Source organism: Vanessa atalanta, chromosome 20 (assembly GCF_905147765.1).
Source record: "Vanessa atalanta chromosome 20, ilVanAtal1.2, whole genome shotgun sequence".
In the NCBI taxonomy this organism is placed as follows: domain Eukaryota; kingdom Metazoa; phylum Arthropoda; class Insecta; order Lepidoptera; family Nymphalidae; genus Vanessa; species Vanessa atalanta.
In genome coordinates, this window is record NC_061890.1 from 9,603,214 (window position 1) to 9,616,482 (window position 13,269).

The window sequence follows — 13,269 nt, forward strand, 5'->3', positions numbered from 1 at the left end:
AATTAATCTAAAACATCAAGTGTAGAATGTCATGTCAGAACTATTCTAGACGAGCGATACACTGGGTTATCGCTCTCCGGCGCCGGTCGCTCCGTGTTTAAACGTAGTTTTGTGATACGCGCGATGCATTGTATTAATCATTCGTCTATCTTTTATTGTTGTTTATTTACTGTCTTGTCATATCATCGAATATGTTTCAAATAATTTATAGTAAATAAATATGTACATTTCGAGAATTACGACCTTTGTTTCTAACGCTATAATTATTCTATTAACATTATTCCAATATATGTGTATATGGGGTACATATGTATTTATGTTCTCGACCGCCACATAATGTTCTTGCTTAAAGGTTTGGCAACATTTTACGATCAACCACCATCCTTGTGACAACCGACCCTCCTTGGGCATGCTTTTGTTTTAAGAGACCATCTGTTTGTATTTTTTTTCTTTCCTTGGCTTAAAAGTTATTTTCAAAGATTAGTCTTATCCCTTAGATTGTCTCTTCCTCCAATGTATTCTCTTTGTAATTTTCATTGCATATTAAAAGGTACTTGTACGAAAAAGTGGTTTCTTCGGGTATACTCTTTAAGTTGTCTTCTAATACACGTACAATGTATCCAGATTCTAAAAATATTACATATAAAAAAGGCTCGTTTCTCAACTGACTATTAAAAAAATATCACATTTGAAAAAAATAATACACATACGGCTGTTTTAACTTTTAGTAATAAATTTTGTTGAGACAGTGGTTAGTTTAACTGCTGTGTTTTTGTTTTTCGAATTTCAAATCAAAGATCACGGAAAGAGAGAAAATATGTTAAAGTGAGCACGATAGAGTATAATTAGAATGATACAAAAAAGAAGATTTAATGAAATGTTACATTTATTGTTTTACAGTTGACGAGAAGATCTTCTGCTGCCACGGCGGTCTATCTCCAGATTTACAGGCGATGGAACAAATCCGACGGATCATGCGACCGACCGACGTGCCCGACCAGGGCTTACTCTGCGACCTGCTTTGGTCCGATCCGGATAAGGACACCGCCGGTTGGGGAGAGAACGACCGTGGCGTCAGCTTTACATTCGGCATTGAGGTATGGTGATAGCGACAAAAATAATCAAACATACACGGCCGCAAGCAAGAACAGGTCGAGGCTTTCTGGCTATCCAAGCTTAGCAGTGTAATCACAGGCACAAGGGACATAACATCTTAGTTCCCGAGGTTGGTGGCGCATAGGTGATGTAAGGAATGGTTAATATTTCTTACAGCGCCTTTGTCTATGGGCGGTGGTGACCACTTACCATCAGGTGGCCCATGTGCTCGTCCGCCAACAAATGCCATAAAAAAAGCCTTTGTGGAAGTTTAACACAGACAAATATAGCATAACCGACAATTTTACCAAACCAGTATACACCGAATATAAATTGGTCCTTAACATTTTTGTTTATATAATTTCCGGTAAAATAATGTTAATTTTCAAACGTAATCGTAATCACGTTATCTCGTCAAACGCAATTATAATTCTAACAATCGCAGTGTAATATACTGTACTCAACTCAATTGTTCTTGAACTCTCGCAATCTCTGTATCTTATCAACTTAATCATGAACACTATCCTGCGTGCGTTCATAATAATAATCAACGAGTGTACGATTGAGTGAGTTTTTGGATAATTTTGATAAGAGTTAAAGCCCGTTATTGTTCCACTGTTAGATGAATCTTTCTATCTTTTTTTGGATCATATATCTTACTTGGTGGTAGGGCTTTGTGCAAGCCCGTCTGGGTACGTACCACCAGATATTCTACCGCCAAACAACAGTACTCAGTATTGTTGTGTTCCGGTTTGGACGGCAGTAACACGGCACAAGGGACAAAACATGTTCCCATGGTTGGTGGTGCATTGGCATTGTAAGGAATGGTTAATATTTCTTATAGCGCTATTTTCTATGGGCGGTAGCGACCACTTACTATCAGGTGGCCCATATACTCGACCGCCAACCTATGACATGACCATACGAATTGGTGTATTTCAATGGATTTTCCAAATCGGTTCATAAATGACGAAGGCTTCCGATGACAAACACAAAACCGCATTGATAGTCAAAGTCAAAATTTTTTATTCAATATAGAAGTGTTTACACTTGCTTATTGATTGTCAAAAATCTACCACCGGTTCGGAATTTAACACCTCGGACCTGAGAAGAACCGGCGAAAGAAACTCGCGGGATATTTTTTTTTTGTTTTTTAACCTTCTTTTTTTCGAAGTCATTCAAAATGTATCACGCGTCAGCTGATGCGATTAAGATATCAAATCCAAATAGTGTATATACAATGTAAAATGTATGTGCGTTATTATCGTGTTAAATACTTCAAATATTACTAGACGATACTTTATACATACGATACGTAACGGTCAAGTCCAAAAATGGTATAGTCATTCGTAAATCGGTAATAATGTATAATCCGGCAGATACTCAAAGAGGGATAATGGCTTAACAGAAAAAAATAAAAAAATATAAATTATTCCGAGAAATATACAACTTTAAAGAAATGTCCAAATTTGCTTCCTGTTCTCCCTTGTTTTTTCCCCCTTATTGATCATTATTTTTAGCGTTAATATATTTGAGATGGTCGTAGAAAATGGTACTGTTCCATTCAAAACATTGTAAAAACTTCGTAAGAGGTTGTCGAAGATATTCTCTTGGTTTATCCGTCGGTTTAATTAGCGGTACAAGGAAAAACTCTCAATTCTCATAACATTGGCAATACATCGTTTCTGTGTCTTTCAATCGATTATATTTTTTTTCTCTAAAAAAAATAATATTCTTAACAGCATTGCTTATACTAAAAAAACATGTAATGGTTACAATTTTACCAGACTACAGCTTCACGAAGGTCAGCGTTAACTTGTAGTATATAATCTAATCAAATGTAGTTCTATCACAAATACATTACCAATAAACGAAGTGCCTTATGTATATACTTAATGTACGGTACTAAAATTTGTTTTATTCCGACTTTCGTATGATCTTTGAGGTCTCCTAAAGTATTTTGCTGTGTATGTGTGCGCGTTTTTTAATGGAAATATATTTGTGTGTACATAAATTATATTCTTTATTCCAAGGTAATTATAGTCTAGTGTATCCGAATAACATACAGCGTTTGCTTAAATTATATATTTAATAATAAAAATTATAGTAAAAGATTGAAGTATTGTTTTATCACGTGTCTATAGAAAAGTACCTTGTAAATAAAACCTTTTTTTTTTTATATGCGTATTCATATATCGAACACGTAAGCGTCTCGACACCAAACAAAAGCATTCCCAAGGAGGGTTGGCGTCAGGCAGGCGGCCGGAAGCTAAAGTGCCAAATTAAGTATTTTTTTATCGTCGACCCCAAAAAAAGCGAAGCAAATAATCTCATAATGCTATCAGTTTGTCCGAGCATTTAAACGTTTAAATTAATATACAAAGATATCCCTCCCATATGTCTCCCCTTAGTGTCCAAAAAAATACAAAAATATCTTCTTAGCGAAATTTTACGTTATGAATTAATAACCTATCTTTCAAACTTTAGCTTTCTAGTTTTGGCGTTGTTAGTCAGTCAGGACAAACAATTTTACAAATGTAGCTTAAGCTTAGTATTCACGCTTGTTTACCGTGTAAAAGGCGTTCTAGTGCCGACGTATTATAGGTCAATTTACGTAATACTTATTGTGTGAAATGCGTATAATTTCCTATATTATAAACGCATTAATGACGTCCCTCGATCTTATATAATCGTTCGTATCCGTAACGTGCTGACTTTTTAATTGACCCGTGTGCAAATATTTAAGGAAAAAGTAAAGCTTTTGTTTTGTAATGATTATTGAAAATATGGTTTTCCCATATTCTATACATAGCAGCATAACAATTCGATCGATGATTGTCATGTATGCACTGTTATGTGACCTTATGTCCTCTAGAGAGCACATAATTAATCTAACTTAAGCTCGGGTTCCATCACAGGACACTAATTATTGTTAAAAACAACATTGTAAATCTGTTTATTTGAAAAGAGCAACTATGCGAGTTTCTTGCCGTTTCTTCTCGCTGGAGGCTGCTTTCCGAAATGGTGGTGGTATTTAAATATCGACGATTCAAAAACGCTTCGTTGTGAAGTTTACTTGAATAAAATTGATTTGATTGACTTGTACTTGTAGGTTGTTCTTAAGTCATATATTATCTGGAGTCTGGTACGTTTTTTAAACGTTTGAATAACGATAAATGTATATTCAACGTTACGTTCAAATTAGGTGTGATCGACTTTTTTCAACAAGATTTGCTCATATTTCCCAGTGATTTTGTTGTGATTTCCCTTCATGTAGTTGAATTATTCGTAAATAAATTTCATTATATTACTTTTTATTTATTTATTTAAACATATACATACAATACTAACTACTAATTATACGTATTATTTTTAAAAGGCGTATAACTTAACAACATTATACATTCCAATCGCAGGAGTAAAGATAAACCAAACCAACCCTAGATTTACGAACTACGAACAGTTCTTGATTAATAGATCTTTATTTATAATTATTCCACTTATAACTTCTTACTTATACTTGAATTATACTATCACTGTTCCGATAACAATTTCGACGACATTTAAAACGCGACATTTTCACGTGCCCGTAATGAATGTGATAGATTATTCTAGATTTCGACCAATTCAATTTTAAAATTGTTTATTATTTTTTACTCGTGTGATTGTAATTGGCTGTAGTTATTAAACGATTTTAAAACAAATCGTCTTGTACCATTTTTCTGCACAAAGCAAGTCGTCTACTCATACAAAACCGGTATGAAAATACTTGAGTCATTGTAGTTTATCGTCGGCGAATCCTCAGGCAAGGTACGGGTAATGGAGATGACCACACCCTTTTCGAGTTAATAATCAAGCGTCATTTGTTTCGGCGGTCGTTGTGCCGGTTTTTAATTTTTTTTTTTTTTTGTTGAAGTCATCATTCCTTTGTACGTAATCGATGAATTGAACTCGGTTAAATCAAAATTGCACGGAGAAAAATATTTGGCAATTTTTTTTTCGATTATTGGCCAATCTTTAATGGCAGCATGTTAGTCTTTTTTTTTAATTAGATTTTAAAGCTTATTATAAGCCTTGTTGCTTCAGTACAAGTTACTAAATTAACAAATAGCAAAATATTATATAACACATACGGGTTTCCTCGTTGTAATGGATTTACGATTAAAAACGACGTCTTGTAAACACTGGACCAACTCTTTCAAAATCTTAGGAATATTGATTTATAATGTCTTTACAAACACCGATACATTATGTTTCCTAATTCTACTTGTTACATTTGAAATTTTTGTAATAAAACGTATTCGTCACCAGGTGGTGGGCAAGTTCCTGTCGAAACACGAGTTCGACCTGATCTGTCGGGCGCACCAAGTGGTCGAGGACGGCTACGAGTTCTTCGCCAAGCGGCAGCTCGTCACGCTGTTCTCCGCGCCCAACTACTGCGGGGAGTTCGATAACGCAGGTCAGACGACTATCAGACTATTGGCTCAGCGAGCCTGAACTGTTCATTTATTATGTCTGGAAAAAGAAATTCAAACATGCTGAAATAAGAAAATACAAATTTACAAATTAAAGATAAAATCACCGAAGGCATGAGTGACGTTGTTGGAGATACAAATATAAAAAGTGTTATTTGTTTGCTTTCGAAGCGATTTGTATATTTATGTAGAATCAAGTAAATAAAATCGCTAGTCGAAACATGAGGCATATGTAAAATGGTTATGATTTACAATGATTTCAATAGGAGTTGGCTTGTATAAACTAGTCTATCCCTACTACCACAAACGACGTGACCTTTGATGCTGAATATATTACAACTAAGGACAGGTCCCGCGTGACTGCCCCTCAGCCTGCCTCCCAGAAACGGTCATACCCTTTTTACGATTAGTATCAAACAGACGACCTAGTAACCATTTAATGTAAATTCTCATATTTTCCATAACTGTGAAGCATTGTATATTTTATACACTAAGTTTTTTTTTGTGATGAACTCACTGTGATGTCAGAATCATTAACGCAGTCTCCCCCCCCCCCAGGCGCGCTGATGTCGGTGGACGAGACGCTGATGTGCTCGTTCCAGATCCTGAAGCCGGCCGACAAGCGCAAGCTGTACTCCGGCCTCAACATGGGCCGCCCCAACACGCCGCCGCGCGCGCAGCCCAAGAACAAGAAGAAGTGAGTCGCCCCGAAGTATGTCGCATAGGTAGGCGGCTGCCGAGGGGTCGCCTGGTGGCAAGCGGTCACCGCTGTCCATAGATATTGGTACTTTGACAAATATTAATCATTCCGTGTCACTAATGCGCCACTAACCCCGGGACCCACCCCTCGTGCGAGCCTCTTGCGCCCCTCACTCGCCCTTCGAATCGGAGCACGCTGATGAGAAATTGGACCAAGCTCTATCGAGTAGAAGTCAAAATTTTTATGCGATATAGAAACATTACACTGATCGGCCGCTGCCTATGTAATAAAATTCTGCGTTTCCATCTTCAGCTTTCCATGGTCGCGGGGTTTGCTCGAATAATTCATTTATTATTTGTATTTATCAAAGTTTAGGCTTTACATTATTTTTTAATAACATAGTAAAAGTGTTAGAAATATATCTACCGCTGAATACTTTAGTGAGAAATGGTTTATTATAAATATTTATTATTCTTTCATTCAGAGATATATGAAGCCAGCGAACTAAGGTACAGACTCAGTGTGGTGTGCTAAAATAATTACTAATAAAGCACAAAACATCTTACATTATTTCTAAATATCTAAACGACAATTATTCTACATTTTAATCACACTATCGCGAAAATTAAATGAGGTCGCCCGAGAGTGCGAACCGCCTATAATTTGACCCGCACGCCGCTCATTGTGTTTTGTTTTGTCGAAATGTTAGCGTCTGTTTCCTCAGACGTCGCTTAGACACATTGTGAGTTAATTCTGCGACGACTAAAAATACATCTGTATGTATTAACGGCATTTTTCATATTTAACTAATTATCTATTCTGTTGCATAAGCTAAATGTATAAATATTTAAATTGAACTTTATTAATAAATACATTGTATCGATTTATTTTTTTGAGAAATTATCATAAAAGTATCATTATTGATCCGGGTCTATTATACTTGCTGAACCGATCTTTGCATTTTGTCAAATAAGTTTGTGGATGTGACAATTTTATATTATTTTTTTTATTCAAGCAACGTGATTAATAAGATTAGTGTCCAGAGATGTTATGTCGTAATGTTGTAGATACAAAAAAAAAGTTGCGTTCGATTTTTAAAATTTCAAATCGTCGAATAAAATTGATCTTGTTTCATTGAAGTGTAACTTGTGACAGAAATTTAAAAGTCGAACGTTTATTTTTATTACGAGGATCATTTTTAACGTGTCTGTCCGTCCCACAGTTAAACCCCCGACCGCCGCCATCGCATCGAAGTCGACGACTTGCATGGATTCCCACGCTAATTAATTATCTTTTAATTAAATCAATATCATCGCCATTTCCTTTCAAATATTTGAAACCCGTAATAATTTTGCCTATAAATGTATCGCCTTCGTATTGTCGATTCTTCCAACTTCAAACAAAATCATTTATTTATATTCAATTTTTTGTTTTGTTAACACAAATTCACGTCGAATAGTTTTAATGTTTGATTTCATTCGATTTAACAATTGCTGGACAATTGTGTTCAGTGTAGACATGGGCTTATCGGCTAACAAAATCTTTGCCTTGAGTTACAAATTTAAAAAAAAAATCACTAACTGTCACAAGTATGCAACATTCACTTTAAAGTAAAAAACACGTAATTGAAATTCCAAGCTCACAGCTTCCTTATAGCGTGAGCTACGAGTGTTGTAAGTGTAAACAAATGGCTCCGGGGAGTCCAAGTGGGAGGCGCGTAAGGTGTGAATGCTAGTATGTATTATTGTATGTTCGTTCGTATGTCTGCTCTTACGCTTGTGTCGTACTCAATATCCATATTTGTAAGGCGTTACGCGATTTTGATGTAGCATTCTATGATTATTTAGCAACAGTCTCACTGCCAATGAACGGAAACGGATCGCTCCGACGGCAAGTACAGCCGGATTGTTACATTGAAACCGCGCAGCGATATTAATTAATGACTTTGAGTATATCGGATAAACGTTTATAATTAAGTAGTAAGCGTAATTATTTGTGAACAGCCTAGGTCTTCCGAGACGATTACATTTTCGACGTTTCAACCGTCCTCTAGTGGTTGGACGCTTTTAGATCATGGTGTAGTGTGCTTTGTGCGTACTTCGTGTCTGCGATCCCGCGCTGTATAAACCTTTTTAAATAAGGCCGCTCCCGCACGGACCGTTTTAACTGACTCTGTTTTTTTTTTACTTTTGTATAGTGCAATGACCTTAATGAAATGAAAATAAAAAAAAATTAAAATATTGAACGTGTTTTATTAAATGAAGCGATTCGAATCGCATGAGCGTCTTTTTATAATAATTATGATAAAATGTATTTATAAAAACTTAATTTTTGTCATGTAATTATTAATCGGTCCGTGTCCAACTCCAAACAGTAACATTTAAAAAAAACCATTGGAGCGCGGGAAGCGATGCATTGAATCACTATTTATTTTCGCTATGAATCAGACTGAGCCCCGTACGTGGCCGATGGCCGACTTAAATCAATGATTTATTGATGTATGAACAAGAGAATTGTATATTAATTTCGTAAATAAAATACTTTCTGAATATTTTGAAGTTTTATTTTCTACCTTATATAGTACTTTTTTTGTATTTAAAATTATGTTTAAACTACTACGTAACAGAAGATTTATGATTGACCATGATTCTTACTTTTCATTAACATTTACTAGTAGCGTGTAGTACGAGAATGAAGTCTTTATAATCTGTAAACAAAGAAAAATATAAATCTGTGGCCTGGTTCTAAAAGGGATAAAGTACAATTTAGGGTAAAGTGTACAAATTAGGCCATTATCCAAATAATTTAAAAAATATATAAATTTATAAGTTTCGAAAATTTGATACAAACGTTAAATATTTATTCAAATATTAGACCATGAAACCGCCTTGTGGCATCTGTCTAACGGTGGACTTCTTCGATTGGAACGGTGTAGATAGAGTGGGTATCTACATAAACCAGATAATTTAAAATACAAACCACGACGAATGTATGTAGATTCATAGGTAAGAATCTACCAGCTCGCACAATCACGGGTTTCAAGTTCGACAGCAATATGTTGAGTAAGAGGCGACGGGGCTTCACGCCCATGGTCGGCCAAGCGCTCTGGTACGCAGCCGTGGTCACGCGATCGGCCTGCGCGGGAAATTATTGAAACAAACATATCAACTAACTATAACACTTTTGCTATTTATTTTTTTGCAAATAAAAATTCCAGTAAAACCATGACATACAAGTTCTATTGGTTGTGGTATTTAAAGGAATAATTTACGACATATGAATACCTGTAAAATGATTTGGTTACCGAAATAGCAATATATATAAATGTCCAAAGCGACCGCTCCCAAGTACTCAACAGTAATCATGTCAAATTTCTGAAAATAATAAACCGTATTTTGTACTTATATGTATGTACTATTCTTACAAGAAACATTTTGAACGTCTTTGATGCTAAGAATATGTAGCGATTTTTTTAAGCGCTACATAATATCTAAATTATAATATTCATAAAATATGTCTGTTTATCTTTATTCCTACAAAATTAGGTATATTTTCCTGTTCGTACATTATTAATTTAACTTACTAAAGTAGCAGCATACAGTAAGGTGCACAAGTACAGTGTGACCTGTACAACCCGCAGCACAAGTAACGGCGACACGAACTTTTCAAAACGGTCCTTGTATTCGTTGATTACTTGACAGATCCGTGCGCATTCTCTAAGCGCATCGTTGGTTGCGTCATCATATTCAGAACTGTATATATCTATATTCATATAATGATTATTTTAACAAACATAAAAATTATATGTATACAACATTTGACAGCAAATTGACGCGATATAATTGGTCGAAAGCTTGATTAATCTATGCTATGGATTTTCGAAAATATGGCGTTTTGAACGTCGACGAAACTGTTATCGTAATTTTCGAAATAAAATTAAAGTGGATATAAGTAGTTAAGAAAAATCGTGTTGTATTATAAATAAAAATATAATAATCACAAACTATTAGTAGTGCAAAATATAGCTAAGTTATTAACGAATCGAATGAAATACGTAATACGAAGGTTTGTTTATCTTTATTCCTACTTCGATTGAAATAGGCGAGATTCAGTTATTTTCAATGGCATAGAAACGTATTTAAAGTAGTCTTGTCTCACTTGGGCGAAACAAAACAAAAATAAGCAAGCGTTCTAGAAATGGCACGGACATAAGTCGGTGGAGAGATGGATAAATATAATTAAAGAAAGCCTTGTCGCGGTCGCACATTTTTCCGGACTTTACTCGAACACGTGGGTACTGCAACACTTAAGCTGGGACCTGCCTTCAAGCAGTCTTTGTATACGTCAAATTGTACTAGTCGTCATTTTCATTGCGTTTGTTTAATGCCACGAGTTACTTGATAGGTAGGTACTTAAACTTACCGAATTCTGTTTTCATGCCAATGTAATTGCGTCTCTGAAAATGAAATGAATTACAGAATCCAGTTTAAATATCTCTGAAATAAGATTGGTTCCTTGTATACGTTGAAATGTTATACAAATTCATTTTGTACAAAGTGTAAAATAAATCAACATATAAAACATCTTGGTTTCGTCCGCATGTTAGGGAGGAGCATGCTTTATACTAAAATTCAACAAATTCGGTTCTGTGGTTTAACGGTGAAAGTGAAACAGACAGACAGAGCTACTTACGTATTTATAATATTAGTATAGATTAATGGCAAAACAAAGCAGAGTGTCTTAAGGCCTAACTCAGTCTCTCAGAGTGCTCTACTACCTCTTGACATTCAGCTAATATTATATAATGAAAATTTTCACTTACCACTTTGTTGTCGTAATGGTATTTTGAATCGACCATTTCAGTCGTGTTATACAGGTAGTTATGTTTTTCGTCATCTTCTATAGCGCTGTATTGGCTCAATAACGCGCTATGTTGGACCCCTCCTTCAAGGACGGCAGTGTAACGCACATTACGAAGACAACAGCATAATAAATCTAACTGACCACATAACAAGATAGCGTTGCAAGCGAAAAAAACTCCTACAAACATTTAAGAACATTGATGAACTAATCTATAAATTTATTGCAATTTATAATATAATATAATAAATATTACTGGTTAAAACAATAAAATCTCTTATTAACAATCAAAATACTACCACCATTTCATTTCAAACAAGAAAACACTTCAAAACTAATCAGAAAGGGCGTAAGACACTTGGCAACGTAATCGTGTGATTGTCTATTATAACGGTTTTTAGTTTAATGTATGCTTACAAATCTTTAAATATATCAAACTCTCACCAAGTTGTCCCAAAGCAAGCGCCACAAAAGCCTGTGCCAGACATTGGCGCAAGAAAATCAAAATGATCAAGGGTGTTCGAGTGACTTCTGTATATATCCAAGGTTGTAAGGATTGATTTGTCCAAACTAAAAGAGAAACATGAATATGGTGCACTAGAATCTACTTCGTTATATTTTACACAAAGGTATTTCATAAATAAATAAAAAATATCTCTATATCTGTTTAAGAGCTGGAATTTATTTGATTTACGATGTTATTTATTTTATTTTTTTATTTATTTTAAATACAAAATTGAGTGAATAAATTATATATTTTAGTGATTTATAAGGAATATAATTATTAAGTTACAAATATTATATATAGTTCGTATACGTGTTGAAGTGTAACAGTTTTTCTCTCGCTTCCCTGCAATTTGTGAATTAGATTCCGAGAAAAGGGACGAAAGTCCGTAAAAGGCAGCCGAGGAACCGCGTGCTATTTGTATTGACCAAAGAGCGTGCGAAGAGCTAGAATTTGCAGGCACCAACTCATTTGATGTTGTTTCGCTCGTTTTTTTTGCTTATAGTAGAAAAAAAAAGTGACATTAACGTCAAACTTACGATGAAGTACCACAGGCATGAACACATACATGGTAACACTGAAAAGGGTGCAAGCTGTATAAAAGAAGGCAAAATTTTTCGCCGTCCTATAACTTTTCACCATCGTCATATTCGTTAACCCTCGAGCAGAACGCCATTTAAAATTATTGTTCATAAACCCAACCAAATCGTACAAATCATCTTTGTTTGTAGCGAAATAAGAAACGATAAGTACAGATGCTATTAACGGTAACCCGTCCGCCATTTTATCTAAGCTCGACATTATGTCAATCCATTCAATATACAAATTCACGAGTAACGATATTAATAAATTAATAAGTACAAATAAAACAAGGCTCAAATATATATTATTGATGAATATTTCGCATTCTTTACGCGGCTTTTCAAACCAATCCCAGCACCCGACAGTTTTAAGAGTAATCTCCAAAAAATGTGTGTAATTTTGAACTCTTTTAGAGTTCATGGAAACCGACTCGTTAGATTTTAGCATTATTTTCTTCATTGTAAATGAATTTAAATCAATGTTAACCGGTTTTCGGGTTATTTGCAGTAAAGTTCTGTATTTTATGAAATTATGCCGTTGGATTTAAACTTATATACAACAATCGTTTATCGATTTTAATAAGGTACTCTTATAAAGGAGCGAGTAGAATCGGGTTTTTTATTTTTTTGCTACAGGTAAGTGGACTGTCAAATTGATCATACCTAGGCTTACACAAAGTCCTACTACAAAGTAAGCTAAAGAGATTCTTTCTTTTCAATCATGGTAAACTATGTGACATATCTATTCTAGAAAGAGGCGACTGGGCTCTCTGTTTGGCATATTTTAATCTAATTTTTGTAAGTATCTTTATACAATGAGATCTAAATATTTTCTTAATATTTTCGCCCGCCCAGCTGTTGGATAAAAACAGAATAAAAATATTCGCATCGATCACAATTACAAAATAGAAAAACTAGCGTCGTGTGTATGGCACTTTAATTAATGTAATATTAAACCAAACCCATTAACTCTTTCTCGGCCGAAACTTCGCTAACTAGAACCTAATTACTCAGAGTTAAACTTTTGTTAATTGTCGGTCGCTAATGACACAT

General features: G+C 34.8%; 2 protein-coding genes across 4 annotated transcripts in view; one reads left to right on the forward strand and one right to left on the reverse strand.

Moving 5' to 3' along the window:
• Window positions 1-8,821, forward strand: part of LOC125071808 (serine/threonine-protein phosphatase alpha-2 isoform-like) — a 35,585-nt gene extending 26,764 nt beyond the window's left edge. Inside the window, exons 5-9 of one of the 3 annotated variants that reach the window (XM_047682195.1) lie at window positions 901-1,097; window positions 5,407-5,554; window positions 6,129-6,267; window positions 6,755-6,779; window positions 7,493-8,821. In XM_047682195.1, coding sequence (XP_047538151.1) covers window positions 901-1,097; window positions 5,407-5,554; window positions 6,129-6,267; window positions 6,755-6,764 — 494 coding nt within the window. In that variant the 3' untranslated portion in view covers window positions 6,765-6,779; window positions 7,493-8,821. Of the gene's footprint in view, window positions 1-900; window positions 1,098-5,406; window positions 5,555-6,128; window positions 6,355-6,754; window positions 6,780-7,492 lie in introns of all 3 variants that reach the window. The other 2 variants (XR_007119938.1, XM_047682196.1) reach the window with 2 other exon arrangements.
• Window positions 8,822-8,876: 55 nt separating this feature from the next.
• On the reverse strand, window positions 8,877-12,664 carry LOC125071806 (putative odorant receptor 85e). Its single transcript, XM_047682193.1, has 8 exons — window positions 12,175-12,664; window positions 11,575-11,700; window positions 11,093-11,310; window positions 10,693-10,726; window positions 9,854-10,032; window positions 9,555-9,644; window positions 9,250-9,405; window positions 8,877-8,977 (listed from the first exon to the last, which is right to left on the reverse strand). Exons 1-8 carry the CDS (start codon window positions 12,662-12,664, stop codon window positions 8,921-8,923), a joined length of 1,350 nt encoding a protein of 449 aa, XP_047538149.1. The 3' UTR covers window positions 8,877-8,920.
• Between the last annotated feature and the right edge of the window lie 605 nt (window positions 12,665-13,269).

Bases quoted from the DNA above. Each gene is read 5' to 3' on its own strand.
- LOC125071806 (XM_047682193.1), bottom strand. From the start codon at position 12,664: ATGCTAAAATCTAACGAGTCGGTTTCCATGAACTCTAAAAGAGTTCAA. The intron at 9,645-9,853 runs GTAAGTTAAATT...TATTATTTTCAG, and splicing joins TACTGTATGCTGCTACTTTA to AAATTTGACATGATTACTGT. The intron at 8,978-9,249 runs GTTTGTATTTTA...CTTTGTTTACAG, and splicing joins ATCTACATACATTCGTCGTG to ATTATAAAGACTTCATTCTC.